The sequence below is a fragment of the Lissotriton helveticus genome, chromosome 10, assembly GCF_964261635.1.
Source record: "Lissotriton helveticus chromosome 10, aLisHel1.1, whole genome shotgun sequence".
Lineage (NCBI taxonomy): Eukaryota > Metazoa > Chordata > Amphibia > Caudata > Salamandridae > Lissotriton > Lissotriton helveticus.
The window spans coordinates 1,203,290,793-1,203,310,465 of record NC_136071.1 but is presented as its reverse complement, the minus strand read 5'-3'; the positions used below and the strand labels follow the sequence as shown (position 1 = coordinate 1,203,310,465).

Here is a 19,673-nt window from a genome sequence, read left to right as displayed (position 1 = left end):
TCTCTCGTTACCGCCGGCCGCAATTTTGAGCCCCTGTGCCGCGAGCCTCTCCGAGTGTGGGGAAAAGTTATTTTTGCCCCGTTTGCAGGGCTTGTTAGTGCTTCCCGCTCCTCCCGTTGTGTTCACAGGCTTTCCGCTCGATATCCCGGGGTCGGGGGCCCGGTACAGATGCCAGGATCAGTGCCGGAGAAGGACGGTCACGGAAGAGCTCCGGAGACTGCTGCCGCCTACATCGGCGTCCAAGCCACGCCCCGTGAGATTCTTCTCCTGATGCAGTGCAGTGCAACAGCAGCAGCAGCGACGGCGACATGCTTCCTCTTCGTTGCGGCACACCTCACTCCGATGCGGTGCAGTGCGACAGTTCCAGCGGCGACACCCTCCTTCGCCGGAGTTGCGACGGCAGGCACAGCGATGGCGACATACTTCTTCTCGTTGAGTTGCGCTTCCAGCTCCTTGCGACAAGCAGTTCCTTAGAAGGCCCAAAACAGCAGCAGGCACTTCCAAAAGAACTCTGGGGAGCTGGGGGTTGAAGTCTGTTGTCCCTGGGACTGCAGCAGGAGGCAAGCTCTTTTCCAAGCCCTTGGAGATCCTTCAAAAGTTGAAAGCAAAGTACACAAAGTTCCTTTCTCCTTCCTTTGGCAGTAAGGCAACCACTGCAGGCCAATCCCCCAAGCAGCACTTCAGCTTGGGAATAGTCTCTCCCCAGTTTCTTCAGGTTCCTCTCCTCAGTAAAGGTTTCTTCTTGTAGTCCAATGTGATCTCATTTAATGGGAGCAGGGTCCCAATATTTATACCCCAAAATCCTTTGTTCTCTGAGGGGAGAGGGGCCTATGCCCAGTCCAAACCAGTTCTGAAGCACTCTGTTTACCAGACTTCTCCTTTCACAGTACAGGGCATGCACATCAGACGCCCCACAGGAGGTGGAGCCAGCATTGTGGAAGGCAAGTACAGTCCTGGAGCACTTTGTTTACAGGACTCCTTCTCTTCTTTCAGTGTGCAGGGCAGAGGCATCAGCCGCTCCCAAGGGGTGGAGCCTGAATTGTGGAAGCAGGCACAGCCCTATTCAAGGTTCAGGTGCAACTCCTCCTCCCATCTAGATGCAGATCTCTCTATTCACCACTGGGTGACTCAGCCTGTCTCCTGGTATTCCCCAGCCCCGTCACTCACAAAACCAGACATAGGAATACACAACCGAGCAGAGGCAGGTTTGAATGGTTAGACACGCAAATACCTACTTTCTAAAAGTAGTATTTGCAAGCATAGAATATTAAAATAAACTTCACTAAAAAGATGTATTTTATTATTTTGAGTTCAGGCATACTAAACTCGGATTTCTACCATGTTCTCTGAGCCTGTTAGGATTATAAAATGTAAAAACTCTAACAGCCCATTCTGGCCTATGGAGAACAGGTAGCCTTGCAATAGTGAAAACGAAAATGGTTGTAATTCACTATTATGACATGCCACACACATCAGTGCTTGTCCTACCTTACACTTACAATACACGCTGCCCTTGGGCCTACCATAGGGGTGACTAATATGAAGAAAAGGGAAGGTTTAGGGACTGGGAAGTGGGTGCACTTGCCCAGTTAGCATGACAGTACCAGACTGCACACAGGCTCTGCAATGGCAGACCTTAGACACATTTTACAAGGCTGCTTCTGTGGGTGGCACAACCAGTGCTGCAGGCCCACCAGCAGCATTTGGATTTACGCGCCCTGGGCACACTCAGTGCACTAGACTAGGGTCTGACAATTAAACCAAATAGCCAAACATGGAACCACTGATTAATACATCAATTTACAATAGGGAGCACTTGCATTGTGGCACTGGATAGCAGTGGCACAGTGCCCAAAGCATCTAATACCAGCAAAAAAACATGAAGCAACAGCAAAAATGGAAGGGAGACCCACGCCAATGTTGCCAGGTCTAACAGGCAACATCCTGTCCTGACAGAGACAGACTCTGTCCAGGTGACCCAACATCTTCAAGTTCCTCAAAATCATCATCACAAACCGGATCTGGAGTACTCGGAATTTGGTAGACCGTGGCTGCAAGTGAGCAGTTCCGGCTGGGCAGAGCCGTCTGCTTGTGCTCCGGCGTGACCTGGGGCTTCTTGCCTTGCCTGCTCCTGGTGCGTGGAGCAGCGCTGCCTTCGCCTGGCTTTGTGGAGCTGGCAGGAGTGGATGTGTTGGTGCTGGCCTTCGCTGGAGGAAGTCAGGCAAGTTTGTCACTGTTTCCTGGCAGGGTGGTGTTTTTTCTCTTTGGTGCCCCCCTCATCTGTGGTTGTGCGGTGTTCCCGGGACAGTACTAGTATGGAGTGACCAGGACTTGGGGGAGCTTGGGTTGCAGGTTCTGCTTGCTGTGGCTTCCTGTTTTGACACTTTGTCAGCTATTCCCCGGTGGAGCCATTTCTGCTTGATGGTCCTCCTTCTGCTCAGGCTGCGAGGTGGAAGGATTGGGTGCCTTTGCCCTAGATGAGGACCTACGGTGTCCTATGCTTTTGTATCTGGGGGGACACGCTATTCACCATTTGGGTAGGTCAGGAGCTGAAGGGGGCTCACAGCACACTTATGGTACTTTGAAGCCAGCACCTACAGCCCATTTTGAACAGCTTGCGATCCTGATTATGAGCAATTTTTGCAGGGGCAAGCCAGGCAAATGCCGGATGAATCTGTTGACATATTTTATGTCTGTTTGAGAGACTTGGCCACTACATGCACGTTGCCTGATGCTGCAGATAAGATTCGGGCTCAATTCATACCCGGTTTCTCCTCTGATAAATTACGTGAGGCTATCCTGCAGGTCCCGGGCATGTTGATGGCGGATATGCTGACCAGGGGCAGGTCTAAGGAGCTGTCGAGGGTAAGGGCAGCCCATATGGAGGCGGCACTGCAACACATAGTGAAGGTGGAGCCGGTTAATGCTGTGGCAGCTATGGTCCCAGAAACAGATGAGTAAATCGTCGTTGGAACCCAGAACCTGTTACGGATGTGGAGGGCTGTTTTCTCATAACTGTCCATGTCCTGCATCTGGGAAAAGATGCTTGAACTGTAATAAATTGAATCATTTTGCGATGCTCTGTTGCTCTGCCCCGATGACAAGGTATCCTCGTCCTGCACCATTGAATCAGGTGTCTGCTGGTGAATGTTCAAATGAGGATGGGGTCATGGACGACAACGTGGAGGGAGCGGTTCATGTCATCCATGCCTGCAACCAGGGGGTTACCTGCGAAAATGTATCCCGAGGTGCAGTGTGATGCTGAGGGGCCACTCGGTGCAGGCCCTGATTGACACTGGGGCCTCTATTAACATCATAGCCCAGTCAATGATGCTCATGTTGCCTGTTCCACCGGTTTTAGCCCTACTACTACCAAGGCATATACCTATGGGTCCTCTGATCCTCTTCGGTTGGCAGGAGTGTTCACTGCTGAAGTGGTGCATGGTTCACATTCATCGACGACCAGGATATATGTCACCAAAGGGGGTCAAGGTATGCTGCTGGGTTGTCGGATGACGGAAGTGCTTCAGCTGGTTGCCTTTGCCCTCAGTGTGCATTAAGGGAACGTGGAAGACCTGATGACGCACTTTGCATCGTTGTTTAAGGGCTTTGGCTGTTGAAGGATCGTACAATAAAGCTTCATATTAATGATTTGATCCTGCCTGTGGCTTCGACGGGTGGCATTCCATCTTCGGCCGAAGGTGGAGGAGGAACTGGCCAAGCTTAAGCAGGTGGGGATTATTGGGAGGGTGGATGGTCCGAATCCCTAGGTGACTCAAATTGTGGTGGCTTGTCAACCAAAGCAGCAAGGTGAGGTCCGCATCTGTGCGGATATGCGTTTGCCTAATCTTGCCATTAAAAGGGAACAGCACCTCCCCTGACAGTAGATTATATCATGGTTGAGGTCAGTGGGTCACCCTGGTTTTCAAAGATGGATCTACATGCAGGCTATCATCAATTGACGCTCGATCCTGCATCCAGTGCAATCACCACATTTTCTACTCATGTGGGACTATGGAGGTATAAACGTTTGAGTTTTGGTATCTCCAGTGCTGCAGAGGTTTTTCAGGACACAATCAGGCGGGTCCTTTCCGGCCTTGATGGTGTATTCAATGTCAGTGATGACATCTTGGTGCATTTCCCCACTCTGGATGAGCATTTATCCCAACTTCGTCGCCACTTCTTATGTTCACGTCTCCCGATCATGAACAGACACTGGATTACTTGACGTAGGGACACACAGGACTCCCAGGATAATCTTCTCAATGCTCATGAGATTCCCGAGCCACTTTATTCAAAAACACCCATAACGTGCTGATGTCCATAGTCGTAACTATCTATACATAAGCCAAGAGGGGGCGCGGTATTACCATGAACACATCACAGTGGGGTACCCTGCTGTTAAAGCCGATCTGCCCACACGCCAACTAGAAGCCTGAAAATGTTTATTAACAAAAGAGGAATCTAACTGTGGGTCCCAGCAGTGGGTGATAAGGGGGTCCCCCAGCACCCCAGATGAGCATAAACTGGACTAGCGAGACAAGCCAGAAACGTGTAGGTTTCGGCCTAGAGGACTCCAGTGGGGATGACGTCACGAGACTGACAGCAGTCACACTGGTGCAGGAGTCTGAAGTCTTGAGAAAGCCTGTACACCACCTTCTAACAGAATCAGACCTGCAGGCTCCGTGTCCGTTGAGCAGGAGAAGCAGACATTCTCTCTTCAGATGCTCACAAGGACCTGGGCTTCACACGTCACGGACGGTCCCACCATGAAGGCGCGGAGGAAGTGAGCAGAGAGCTGTCAGCTGCAGTCACAGGTAGACTGACTGAGGGAAACCTTTAAAATCTCACCCACTCTTTCAGATACACAGAGATACATGTGACCATCAGCAGAAGTCTGAGCAGGATAGGAAAGGGAGTCAATGCCAGTAAAGAGGTTGGAAAGAATGCCAGAGGAACAGACATATGTAAGCATAAGAAGAGAACGCAAGTGTCTTTAACAGAGACATTTGTTTGTTTTACCTCATTCACTTATTATTGAAATAAAGAAAGACTATGGCAGTGAGTGGAACAGAGTTACAAGTACATAGAATTATAAATAGTAGAGCACTCATATATTCATGGAAATAAGAGTATGCTTTATAATAAAAAAGAAAGTAAAAAAGAGCCAAAAGGATCAAGAACAGAGAAGAAAAGGAGAGAAGAAATACACATTAAGAGAAAGTTATGGAAATATTAGAAGTTGAGTGTAAAGGGAGGACATTTGAAAAACGTAACCAGAATAGATCAGACTTAATTGGATGTATGACATTACAACGCATGCTTTTACATCTCATGTTTTTACATCGCAGTTTTTACAACGCATACCATTACAACGCATAGCGCTTTTGGGTGCTGGATAGTGAATAGTTTAATTTACTATTCCAACTCCAGTCCCAATGGATAGTAGGGAAGGTGTTGGATAGTAAATTAAATCTATTCCCTATCCTAGAGCGTCCCCCAGCGAAATGCATTGTAATGGTTTGCGTTGTAAAAGTTGCGATGTAAAAAGCACTGCGTGGTAAAAGTTGCGTTGTAAAGGATGTTTCCCGACTTAATTTTGTTATTTTCATCATAGATTTGCATGTTTGAAAATATAATTTAATTGAGTGAAAGGTGGTGGTGGCTTGTAAAGTACTTGTTTTGTAGGTGTCCTCCCAGTCACCCCAGCCCTGATCTTCTGACCCTTCCCTTCCAACCCCTTCTGTCTGTACCCAGGTGGAATGGCCGCCATCGTCCACGTAGCCGACTGCCCCAAGGAGCCCAACATGCAGCTGAGGAAGTCCACAGGCGACGAAGAGGAGGAGGTGGATATGGAGGACGATGAAGACGAGGAGTACAATTTTGATGACTTCAATACTTTCCAGATGGATGAAGCGGAGCCCGCCCTACACATGCCGGTCCGCTCTCACGCCAAGCTGAGGCCGGTGACGTGGACGCGCTTCATCACTGTGGAGGAGGTGGACTGGGAGTACGCGCCGACCACCCCCACCGACATGGACAGGTGACAGCGGGCAGCATCTGTGAGAAGTGGAGAGAGGGCGGAAGAGAGATGTCTCTGGGTTAGGTGGTATCAGACAGGATGACAACAGGCAAGGCAGGTGACAGCAAGGCAGCATCTGTGTGGGCGCTCTAGAGATTGGGGTGTGCCAAGGCCACCCATCCATATTTGTTGGGAAGTGGAGAGAGGGTGGTGGGGAGATGCCTCTGGGTTAGGGGGTATCAGACAGGATGACAACAGATAAGGCAGGTGACAGCAAGGCAGCATCTGTGTGGGTGCTCTAGAGATTGGGGTGTGCCAAGGCCACCCATCCATATCTGGCGACAAGTGGAGAGAGGGTGGTAGAGAGATGCCTCTGGGTTAGGGGGTACCGGAGGGGATGACACCAGATCAAGGGATGAGGGCTGGTGGGAGGTAGGAGTGATGGAGGTGTGTGATGGGGGTTATGCAGGCTTCCTACAGAACAGGCTGATGAAGGGCAGAGCAGGGATTCTGTGATTGTTATTGAACTAGCACTGGAAAGAGCGGATGTTGTAGATGTGCTGTTTGTTTAGGATTACAGGAGTATTTGTAGAAATCTACAAAAACAGCAGATTTCCGGTCAAACACGTTTCCCCTCTCTCTTCACCTATGAAAGTTGGCACACAAGACTACGGTTCAGATGAAATGGCTCGTTGCACCTCTTCCCAGCTCTTTTTACTCCATAATCTTTCTTGTAGTTGTTATTTGCTCACAGGTACTTGACAAAATTGAATTTTGCGTGGATTGTAAATGTTTTGTCTTTTTGATCATTAAAAGGTCTCATCTAGGCAGAGCTTGTGCTGTCTCCTTGAGACATGCTTTCGGTCTCGCCTAGGCAGAGCTTGTGCTGTCTCTTCAAGATATGCTGTATCTAGGATGTGGGCTTGAAAAAACGCCCACCATTTCATTGGTTCCTGGTGCTGTCCTTTAGAAATGCTGGCTTTTCATTGGTGAATACACTTAGTAGTCCCTCCTTTTCGAATTTTGTATCCTCCCATGAGGACTGTCCCTCTTACATGTGTTGTTACACAACTTTAAGCTGTAGGCTAAATAAACAACAATGTTGCATTTTTAAATCGCAAGCTAACAAAAATCACACTTCCAATAAAAACAAATGGAAACGTCTGCTCAGCTGCAATCTTTATCTTTGTATTTGCATTAAGGGTGTAGTACCATATGTGGCCAATAGAGGTCCCATTACAACTCTACAGGGACACCTAGTAAAAGACTGTGGTATATTGCTCCTTTTCCTTGCTTCATAAAATTATTTTTATTACTAATACTACTGCTAGGATATTTTTGGGAAAACAAAAATTAACTAACTTTTTCATTTGCAATGCCAATAGCTCAAACTGTAACAAATGCAAGACCTATTGCATTGCAAATGCTTGTTCCACATACAGTAAGCCCTTGCCCTCTCTCCCACTCCCACTCGGAAAATAACATTCCTTCCTAATTAAATGCTGTTTCCAATTTGTTTTGTAACTAAAGATGGTTGTGAAGCTCAGATGAGACAATCCATGGGGAGGATGATGCACACACACAGTTATGGTTGGTGTTCCTGACATTCCCACTGACCCCTTCGATGAACCTCCCAAGATACTGTCTATTTTATACCTTTATTAAGCTTATGACTTTAAAAAAGTCAACCACCATGGAGATTCGCTGCAGTAGAGGCCAAGCCCACTCGGGCAAATAGGTCCCTCAAATGTGGACGCACACTTGGTGAGTTAGGACTAAATATCCCAGATGCCACCATGAGACTCCAGGGAAAATCCAATTTGAATGAATCTTCTGGTCCCTTCTTTGTTTCAGGCTTCTTGCAGCATTGTGTTTCTGGAGCTCAACTGGTGGCGGGCCAACTAGGCCCTGGGTCCATTCTTCTGTCCTGGGTTCAAGTGGGAGCAGGTCCAGCACTTAGGGTTTCTCTCCACGGCTAAAAGAGCAGGCTGACTCCCTCCCAGTTCCAGTCCTTGTTTTAGAAGTTGCAGTCCTTCCTTTGTGTTCCACAGGTCCAGCAGTGTCCTGGGGTGGGAGGGGGTGGGGGGGGGGGTAGAGGTGTCAATGGATCTCCCAGGTCTACGCCTAGAGACAGTAGACAAAGGGGGGTCAGTGTGGGTGAAGCGTCCAGTGGAGCCGAGAGTCCAATACAGCGGTGGTCAGTTCACTGCTGGGAGAGGAAGGAAAAGAACGGTAAACAAATTGGAAATGGAGACTGAGCCAGAAATGAAGGAATGGACAAAGAAGCTTCACTTTCCTATCATCACTATTCCCCGCCGAGCTCCCTCCTAAAAAACCACAGAGGATGAGACCAGGGTACCACAATGATGAAACCCTTACTCAGACAAAAGACCACACATCCAGGAACCATCTGGTACAAAGGTCTGCTGTGTTTTTTTACCTTCAACCCAGGGCATGAGTATCCATAAGTGTACGTAATTACACCAACCTGCGGCACAAGTGGCGTACTCAAACTTGTAAATTCTCTCTGCCTTCCACCACCATTAACAACGCCACCCGCCACCGGTTCTGGCACAGTCACCTTAAAAGGACCCTGTTACCCATCAGTACGCAAAAGGGGGTGCCACAGAGGAAGAAGAGGTGCCAGCCAAGGAATGAAAAGGGCCAAGAAGGAGAACACACATGAGTGGTGTAATTACATTGCTCCTACAGAAGGGCAGAAGATCCCAGTTACACCAGATTTACCGCCTAAAATATATCGTACTTTTATAGAAACAAACGATCCCAGTCTGGATAATATAAGTTCTGTTTTAATCTTGTGACACATAGTAACACCTTGTGATACTGAAGGTTTGTTCTTTATACTTTCATGAAGGCTAGTAACAGCTTGTGGTACTGCAGGCTTGTGCTTTACATCCTCACAAAGCCTAGTAACAACTGCACAGGTAGTCACTGTGCTTAGTAAAGGCTGTACAGGAACTCACTGTACCTAGTAAAGTCTGTACAGGTTGTTAGTGTGCCTAGTGAAGACTGCAAGGATGTCAGTGTGTCTAGTAAATTACAGGACGTCACTGTGCCTAGTAATGACTGTACAGGACATCTCTTATGCAGCCAAACCCTATGTTAATACCTTGTTCACTTTGTTCCTCCTCAGACGCTTTCAGAAACAGTTTTTGGAGTCCGGTCCCCAGCGCATCGGGGGCCGCTATCGGAAGGCCATCTTTGTGGAATACACGGATGAGAAGTTCAGCCAAAGCAAAGTGTCTGAGACGCCTGGCACTGGACTTCTGGGGCCCGTTCTCAGAGCAGAAGTTGGTGATCAGTTTAAGGTGAGAGGAATGTCCTTGTCTGGGGCTTGGGGATTGTGTTTTCTGCTTGGCCTCAGAAAATGGATGTGTGCAAGAATGGTGGAAGGGGTCGAGGACATGGTGTTGCAGAAGCAGCCTGAGGGGGGAATGGGAAACATCCTTTACAATGAAACTTTTACAACGCACTACTATTACCACGCAACTTTTACAACGCAAACCATTACAACGCATAGCGCTGGGGGGCGCTCTAGGATAGGGAATGTATTTAATATACTATCCAACACCTTCCCTACTATCCACGGGGACTGGAGTTGGAATAGTAAATTAAATAAATCACTATCCAGCGCCTAAAAGCACTATGCGTTGTAATGGTATGCGATGTAAAAACCGCGTTGTAAAGGCATGCGATGTAAAAGTATGCGTTGTAACGTCATACATCCGGGGGGAATAGACGCTGGTGTTGAGATCTAATATTAGAACGCCGGCACTGAGGTCTAGAGGTAGGACGCTGGCATTGAGATCTAGGGATAGGACGCTGGCATTGAGCTCTAGGGATAGGACGCTGGCGTTGGGATCTAGGGATAGGACGCTGGTGTTGAGATCTAGGGATAGGATGCTGGCATTGAGATCTAGGGATAGGACGCAGGCATTGAGATCTAGGGATAGGACGCAGGCATTGAGATCTAGAGATAGGACGCTGTTATTGAGGTCTATGGATAGGACGCTGGCATTGAGATCTAGGATAGGTCGCTGGCATTGAGATCTAGAGATAGGACGCTGGCATTGAGATGTAGGATAGGACGCTGGCATTGAGATCTAGAGATAGGACGCTGGTATTGAGGTCTAGAGATAGGATGCTGGCATTGAGATCTAGGGATAGGACGCAGGCATTGAGATCTAGGATAGGACGCTGGCATTGAGATCTAGGATAGGTCGCTGGCATTGAGATCTAGAGATAGGACGCTGGCATTGAGATGTAGGATAGGACGCTGGCATTGAGATCTAGAGATAGGACGCTGGTATTGAGGTCTAGGGATAGGACGCTGGCATTGAGATCTAGGATAATAGAGATAGGACGCTGGCATTGAGATCTAGGATAGGACGCTGGCGTTGGGATCTAGGGATAGGATGCTGGCATTGGGATCTAGGGATAGGATGCTGGCATTGAGATCTAGGGATAGGACGCTGGCATTGAGATCTAGAGATAGGATGCTGGCATTGGGATCTAGGGATAGGATGCTGGCATTGAGATCTAGGGATAGGACGCTGGCATTGAGATCTAGAGATAGGATGCTGGCATTGGGATCTAGGGATAGGACGCTAGCATTGAGATCTAGGGATAGGACGCTGGCGTTGGGATCTAGGGATAGGTCGCTGGCATTGAGATCTAGGGATAGGATACTGGCATTGAGATCTAGAGATAGGATGCTGGCATTGGGATCTAGGGATAGGATGCTGGCATTGAGATCTAGGGATAGGACGCTGGCATTGAGATCTAGAGATAGGATGCTGGCATTGGGATCTAGGGATAGGATGCTGGCATTGAGATCTAGGGATAGGACGCTGGCATTGAGATCTAGAGATAGGATGCTGGCATTGGGATCTAGGGATAGGACGCTGGCATTGAGATCTAGGGATAGGACGCTGGCGTTGGGATCTAGGGATAGGTCGCTGGCATTGAGATCTAGGGATAGGATACTGGCATTGAGATCTAGAGATAGGATGCTGACATTGGGATCTAGGGATAGGATGCTGGCATTGGGATCTAGGGATAGGACGCTGGCGTTGAGATCTAGGGATAGGATGCTGGCATTGGGATCTAGGGATAGGATGCTGGCATTGAGATCTAGGGTAGGACACTGGCATTGAGATCTAGAGATAGGACGCTGGCATTGAGATCTAGGATAGGACGCTGGCGTTGGGATCTAGGGATAGGATGCTGGCATTGGGATCTAGGGATAGGACGCTGGCATTGAGATCTAGAGATAGGATGCTGGCATTGAGATCTAGGATAGGACGCTGGCATTGAGATCTAGAGATAGGACGCTGATATTGAGGTCTAGGGATAGGACGCTGGCATTGAGATCTAGGATAGGTCGCTGGCATTGAGATCTAGAGATAGGACGCTGGCATTGAGATCTAGGATAGGACGCTGGCGTTGGGATCTAGGGATAGGATGCTGGCATTGGGATCTAGGGATAGGACGCTGGCATTGAGATCTAGGGATAGGACGCTGGCATTGAGATCTAGAGATAGGATGCTGGCATTGGGATCTAGGGATAGGATGCTGGCATTGAGATCTAGGGATAGGACGCTGGCATTGAGATCTAGAGATAGGATGCTGGCATTGGGATCTAGGGATAGGACGCTGGCATTGAGATCTAGGGATAGGACGCTGGCGTTGGGATCTAGGGATAGGTCGCTGGCATTGAGATCTAGGGATAGGATACTGGCATTGAGATCTAGGGATAGGACGCTGGCGTTGAGATCTAGGGATAGGATGCTGGCATTGAGATCTAGGGATAGGACGCAGGCATTGAGATCTAGGGATAGGACGCAGGCATTGAGATCTAGAGATAGGACGCTGGTATTGAGGTCTAGGGATAGGACGCTGGCATTGAGATCTAGGATAGGTCGCTGGCATTGAGATCTAGAGATAGGACGCTGGCATTGAGATCTAGGATAGGACGCTGGCGTTGGGATCTAGGGATAGGATGCTGGCATTGGGATCTAGGGATAGGACGCTGGCATTGAGATCTAGGGATAGGACGCTGGCATTGAGATCTAGAGATAGGATGCTGGCATTGGGATCTAGGGATAGGATGCTGGCATTGAGATCTAGGGATAGGACGCTGGCATTGAGATCTAGAGATAGGATGCTGGCATTGGGATCTAGGGATAGGACGCTGGCATTGAGATCTAGGGATAGGACGCTGGTGTTGGGATCTAGGGATAGGTCGCTGGCATTGAGATCTAGGGATAGGATACTGGCATTGAGATCTAGAGATAGGATGCTGGCATTGGGATCTAGGGATAGGATGCTGGCATTGAGATCTAGGGATAGGACGCTGGCATTGAGATCTAGAGATAGGATGCTGGCATTGGGATCTAGGGATAGGATGCTGGCATTGAGATCTAGGGATAGGACGCTGGCATTGTGATCTAGAGATAGGATGCTGGCATTGGGATCTAGGGATAGGACGCTGGCATTGAGATCTAGGGATAGGACGCTGGCGTTGGGATCTAGGGATAGGTCGCTGGCATTGAGATCTAGGGATAGGATACTGGCATTGAGATCTAGAGATAGGATGCTGGCATTGGGATCTAGGGATAGGATGCTGGCATTGGGATCTAGGGATAGGATGCTGGCGTTGAGATCTAGGGATAGGATGCTGGCATTGGTATCTAGGGATAGGATGCTGGCATTGAGATCTAGGGTAGGACGCTGGCATTGAGATCTAGAGATAGGACGCTGGCATTGAGATCTAGGATAGGACGCTGGCGTTGGGATCTAGGGATAGGATGCTGGCATTGGGATCTAGGGATAGGACGCTGGCATTGAGATCTAGAGATAGGATGCTGGCATTGAGATCTAGGATAGGACGCTGGCATTGAGATCTAGAGATAGGACGCTGGTATTGAGGTCTAGGGATAGGACGCTGGCATTGAGATCTACGATAGGTCGCTGGCATTGAGATCTAGAGATAGGACGCTGGCATTGAGATCTAGGATAGGACGCTGGCGTTGGGATCTAGGGATAGGATGCTGGCATTGGGATCTAGGGATAGGACGCTGGCATTGAGATCTAGGGATAGGACGCTGGCATTAAGATCTAGAGATAGGATGCTGGCATTGGGATCTAGAGATAGGACGCTGGTATTGAGGTCTAGGGATAGGACGCTGGCATTGAGATCTACGATAGGTCGCTGGCATTGAGATCTAGAGATAGGACGCTGGCATTGAGATCTAGGATAGGACGCTGGCGTTGGGATCTAGGGATAGGATGCTGGCATTGGGATCTAGGGATAGGACGCTGGTATTGAGGTCTAGGGATAGGACGCTGGCATTGAGATCTAGGATAGGTCGCTGGCATTGAGATCTAGAGATAGGACGCTGGCATTGAGATCTAGGGATAGGACGCAGGCATTGAGATCTAGGGATAGGACGCAGGCATTGAGATCTAGAGATAGGACGCTGGTATTGAGGTCTAGGGATAGGACGCTGGCATTGAGATCTAGGATAGGTCGCTGGCATTGAGATCTAGAGATAGGACGCTGGCATTGAGATCTAGGATAGGACGCTGGCGTTGGGATCTAGGGATAGGATGCTGGCATTGGGATCTAGGGATAGGACGCTGGCATTGAGATCTAGGGATAGGACGCTGGCATTGAGATCTAGAGATAGGATGCTGGCATTGGGATCTAGGGATAGGATGCTGGCATTGAGATCTAGGGATAGGACGCTGGCATTGAGATCTAGAGATAGGATGCTGGCATTGGGATCTAGGGATAGGACGCTGGCATTGAGATCTAGGGATAGGACGCTGGTGTTGGGATCTAGGGATAGGTCGCTGGCATTGAGATCTAGGGATAGGACGCTGGCATTGAGATCTAGGGATAGGACGCTGGCGTTGGGATCTAGGGATAGGTCGCTGGCATTGAGATCTAGGGATAGGATACTGGCATTGAGATCTAGAGATAGGATGCTGGCATTGGGATCTAGGGATAGGATGCTGGCATTGGGATCTAGGGATAGGACGCTGGCGTTGAGATCTAGGGATAGGATGCTGGCATTGGTATCTAGGGATAGGATGCTGGCATTGAGATCTAGGGTAGGACGCTGGCATTGAGATCTAGAGATAGGACGCTGGCATTGAGATCTAGGATAGGACGCTGGCGTTGGGATCTAGGGATAGGATGCTGGCATTGGGATCTAGGGATAGGACGCTGGCATTGAGATCTAGAGATAGGATGCTGGCATTGAGATCTAGGATAGGACGCTGGCATTGAGATCTAGAGATAGGACGCTGGTATTGAGGTCTAGGGATAGGACGCTGGCATTGAGATCTACGATAGGTCGCTGGCATTGAGATCTAGAGATAGGACGCTGGCATTGAGATCTAGGATAGGACGCTGGCGTTGGGATCTAGGGATAGGATGCTGGCATTGGGATCTAGGGATAGGACGCTGGCATTGAGATCTAGGGATAGGACGCTGGCATTAAGATCTAGAGATAGGATGCTGGCATTGGGATCTAGGGATAGGATGCTGGCATTGAGATCTAGGGATAGGATGCTGGCATTGAGATCTAGAGATAGGATGCTGGCATTGGGATCTAGGGATAGGACGCTGGCATTGAGATCTAGGGATAGGACGCTGGCGTTGGGATCTAGGGATAGGTCGCTGGCATTGAGATCTAGGGATAGGATACTGGCATTGAGATCTAGGGATAGGACGCTGGCGTTGAGATCTAGGGATAGGATGCTGGCATTGAGATCTAGGGATAGGACGCAGGCATTGAGATCTAGGGATAGGACGCAGGCATTGAGATCTAGAGATAGGACGCTGGTATTGAGGTCTAGGGATAGGACGCTGGCATTGAGATCTAGGATAGGTCGCTGGCATTGAGATCTAGAGATAGGACGCTCGCATTGAGATCTAGGATAGGACGCTGGCGTTGGGATCTAGGGATAGGATGCTGGCATTGGGATCTAGGGATAGGACGCTGGCATTGAGATCTAGGGATAGGACGCTGGCATTGAGATCTAGAGATAGGATGCTGGCATTGGGATCTAGGGATAGGATGCTGGCATTGAGATCTAGGGATAGGACGCTGGCATTGAGATCTAGAGATAGGATGCTGGCATTGGGATCTAGGGATAGGACGCTGGCATTGAGATCTAGGGATAGGACGCTGGCGTTGGGATCTAGGGATAGGTCGCTGGCATTGAGATCTAGGGATAGGATACTGGCATTGAGATCTAGAGATAGGATGCTGGCATTGGGATCTAGGGATAGGATGCTGGCATTGAGATCTAGGGATAGGACGCTGGCATTGAGATCTAGAGATAGGATGCTGGCATTGGGATCTAGGGATAGGATGCTGGCATTGAGATCTAGGGATAGGACGCTGGCATTGAGATCTAGAGATAGGATGCTGGCATTGGGATCTAGGGATAGGACGCTGGCATTGAGATCTAGGGATAGGACGCTGGCGTTGGGATCTAGGGATAGGTCGCTGGCATTGAGATCTAGGGATAGGATACTGGCATTGAGATCTAGAGATAGGATGCTGGCATTGGGATCTAGGGATAGGATGCTGGCATTGGGATCTAGGGATAGGACGCTGGCGTTGAGATCTAGGGATAGGATGCTGGCAGTGGGATCTAGGGATAGGATGCTGGCATTGAGATCTAGGGTAGGACGCTGGCATTGAGATCTAGAGATAGGACGCTGGCATTGAGATCTAGGATAGGACGCTGGCGTTGGGATCTAGGGATAGGATGCTGGCATTGGGATCTAGGGATAGGACGCTGGCATTGAGATCTAGAGATAGGATGCTGGCATTGAGATCTAGGATAGGACGCTGGCATTGAGATCTAGAGATAGGACGCTGGTATTGAGGTCTAGGGATAGGACGCTGGCATTGAGATCTAGGATAGGTCGCTGGCATTGAGATCTAGAGATAGGACGCTGGCATTGAGATCTAGGATAGGACGCTGGCGTTGGGATCTAGGGATAGGATGCTGGCATTGGGATCTAGGGATAGGACGCTGGCATTGAGATCTAGGGATAGGACGCTGGCATTGAGATCTAGAGATAGGATGCTGGCATTGGGATCTAGGGATAGGATGCTGGCATTGAGATATAGGGATAGGACGCTGGCATTGAGATCTAGAGATAGGATGCTGGCATTGGGATCTAGGGATAGGACGCTGGCATTGAGATCTAGGGATAGGACGCTGGCGTTGGGATCTAGGGATAGGTCGCTGGCATTGAGATCTTGGGATAGGATACTGGCATTGAGATCTAGAGATAGGATGCTGGCATTGGGATCTAGGGATAGGATGCTGGCATTGAGATCTAGGGATAGGACGCTGGCATTGAGATCTAGAGATAGGATGCTGGCATTGGGATCTAGGGATAGGATGCTGGCATTGAGATCTAGGGATAGGACGCTGGCATTGAGATCTAGAGATAGGATGCTGGCATTGGGATCTAGGGATAGGACGCTGGCATTGAGATCTAGGGATAGGACGCTGGCGTTGGGATCTAGGGATAGGTCGCTGGCATTGAGATCTAGGGATAGGATACTGGCATTGAGATCTAGAGATAGGATGCTGGCATTGGGATCTAGGGATAGGATGCTGGCATTGGGATCTAGGGATAGGACGCTGGCGTTGGGATCTAGGGATAGGTCGCTGGCCTTGAGATCTAGGGATAGGATACTGGCATTGGGATCTAGGGATAGGACGCTGGCGTTGGGATCTAGGGATAGGTCGCTGGCATTGAGATCTAGAGATAGGACTCTGGCGTTGGGATCTAGGGATAGGATGCTGGCATTGGGATCTAGGGATAGGACGCTGGCGTTGGGATCTAGGGATAGGTCGCTGGCATTGAGATCTAGGGATAGGATACTGGCATTGGGATCTAGGGATAGGACGCTGGCGTTGGGATCTAGGGATAGGTCGCTGGCATTGAGATCTAGGGATAGGACGCTGGCGTTGGGATCTAGGGATAGGTCGCTGGCATTGAGATCTAGGGATAGGACGCTGGCGTTGGGATCTAGGGATAGGATGCTGGCATTGAGATCTAGGGATAGGACGCTGGCATTGGGATCTAGGGATAGGATGCTGGCATTGAGATCTAGGGATAGGACGCTGGCATTGAGATCTAGAGATAGGATGCTGGCATTGGGATCTAGGGATAGGATGCTGGCATTGAGATCTAGGGATAGGACGCTGGCATTGAGATCTAGAGATAGGATGCTGGCATTGGGATCTAGGGATAGGACGCTGGCATTGAGATCTAGGGATAGGACGCTGGCGTTGGGATCTAGGGATAGGTCGCTGGCATTGAGATCTAGGGATAGGATACTGGCATTGAGATCTAGAGATAGGATGCTGGCATTGGGATCTAGGGATAGGATGCTGGCATTGGGATCTAGGGATAGGACGCTGGCGTTGGGATCTAGGGATAGGTCGCTGGCATTGAGATCTAGGGATAGGATACTGGCATTGGGATCTAGGGATAGGACGCTGGCGTTGGGATCTAGGGATAGGTCGCTGGCATTGAGATCTAGAGATAGGACTCTGGCGTTGGGATCTAGGGATAGGATGCTGGCATTGGGATCTAGGGATAGGACGCTGGCGTTGGGATCTAGGGATAGGTCGCTGGCATTGAGATCTAGGGATAGGATACTGGCATTGGGATCTAGGGATAGGACGCTGGCGTTGGGATCTAGGGATAGGTCGCTGGCATTGAGATCTAGAGATAGGACTCTGGCGTTGGGATCTAGGGATAGGACGCTGGCGTTGGGATCTAGGGATAGGATGCTGGCATTGGGATCTAGGGATAGGACGCTGGCGTTGGGATCTAGGGATAGGTCGCTGGCATTGAGATCTAGGGATAGGACGCTGGCGTTGGGATCTAGGGATAGGATGCTGGCATTGGGATCTAGGGATAGGACGCTGGCGTTGGGATCTAGGGATAGGTCGCTGGCATTGAGATCTAGGGATAGGATACTGGCATTGGGATCTAGGGATAGGACGCTGGCGTTGGGATCTAGGGATAGGTCGCTGGCATTGAGATCTAGAGATAGGACTCTGGCGTTGGGATCTAGGGATAGGACTCTGGCGTTGGGATCTAGGGATAGGACGCTGGCATTGGGATCTAGGGATAGGACGCTGGCGTTGGGATCTAGGGATAGGACTCTGGCATTGGGATCTAGGGATAGGACGCTGGCATTGGGATCTAGGGATAGGACGCTGGCGTTGGGATCTAGGGATAGGTCGCTGGCATTGAGATCTAGGGATAGGATGCTGGGATTGAGATCTAGAGATAGGATGCTGGCATTGAGATCTAGGAATAGGACGCTGGCGTTTAGATCTAGGGATAGGACATTGGGGTTAAGATCTAGGGATAGTACGCTGGCATTGAGAGCTAGGGATAGGATGCTGGCTTTGAAATCTAGGGATAGGTCGCTGGCATTGAGATCTAGGGATAGGACTCTGGCATTGAGATCTAGGGATAGGACGCTGGCATTGAGATCTAGGGATAGGTCGCTGGCATTGAGATCCAGGGATAGGACCCTGGCATTGAGATCTAGGGATAGGACGCTGGCATTGAGCTCTAGGGATAGGACGCTGGCGTTGGGATCTAGGGATAGGACGCTGGCGTTGAGATCTAGGGATAGGACGCTGGCATTGAGCTCTAGGGATAGGACGCTGGCGTTGGGATCTAGGGATAGGACACTGGCGTTGAGATCTAGGGACAGGATGCTGGCATTGAGATCTAGGGATAGGACGCAGGCATTGAGATCTAGAGATAGGACGCTGGTATTGAGGTCTAGGGATAGGACGCTGGCATTGAGATCTAGGATAGGTAGCTGGCATTGAGATCTGGAGATAGGACGCTGGCATTGAGATCTAGGATAGGACGCTGGCGTTGGGATCTAGGGATAGGATGCTGGCATTGGGATCTAGGGATAGGACGCTGGCATTGAGATCTAGGGATAGGACGCTGGCATTGAGATCTAGGATAGGTCGCTGGGATTGAGATCTAGAGATAGGACATTGGCATTGACATCTAGAGATAGGACGTTGGCATTGACATCTAGGGATAGGACGCTGGCAATGAGATCTAGGGATAGGATGCTGGCATTGAAATCTAGGCATAGGACACTGGCATTGAGATCTAGGATAGGACACTGGCATTGAGATCTAGGGACAGGACACTGGCATTGAGATCTAGGGACAGGACACTGGCATTGAGATCTAGGGATAGGACACTGGCAATGAGATCTAGGGATAGGACGCTGGCATTGAGATCTAGGGACAGGACACTGGCATTGAGATCTAGGGATAGGACACTGGCAATGAGATCTAGGGATAGGATGCTGGCTTTGAAATCTAGAAATAGGACACTGGCGTTGGGATCTAGGGATAGGACGCTGGCATTGAGATCTAGGGATAGGACGCTGGCATTGAGATCTAGGGATAGGTCGCTGGCATTGAGATCTAGGGATAGGAGGCTGGCATTGAGGTCTAGGGATAGGACGCTGGCATTGAGATCTAGGATAGGACGCTGGCATTGAGATCTAGGGATAGGTCGCTGGCATTGAGA

General features: G+C 49.7%; 1 protein-coding gene across 1 annotated transcript in view; it reads left to right on the top strand.

Annotated features, from left to right (window-relative positions):
• Positions 1-19,673, top strand: part of F8 (coagulation factor VIII) — a 289,264-nt gene that overhangs the window by 48,837 nt on the left and 220,754 nt on the right. Inside the window, exons 4-5 of the mRNA XM_078664066.1 lie at positions 5,758-6,043; positions 9,177-9,351. Coding sequence (XP_078520192.1) covers positions 5,758-6,043; positions 9,177-9,351 — 461 coding nt within the window. The remainder of the gene's footprint in view (positions 1-5,757; positions 6,044-9,176; positions 9,352-19,673) is intronic.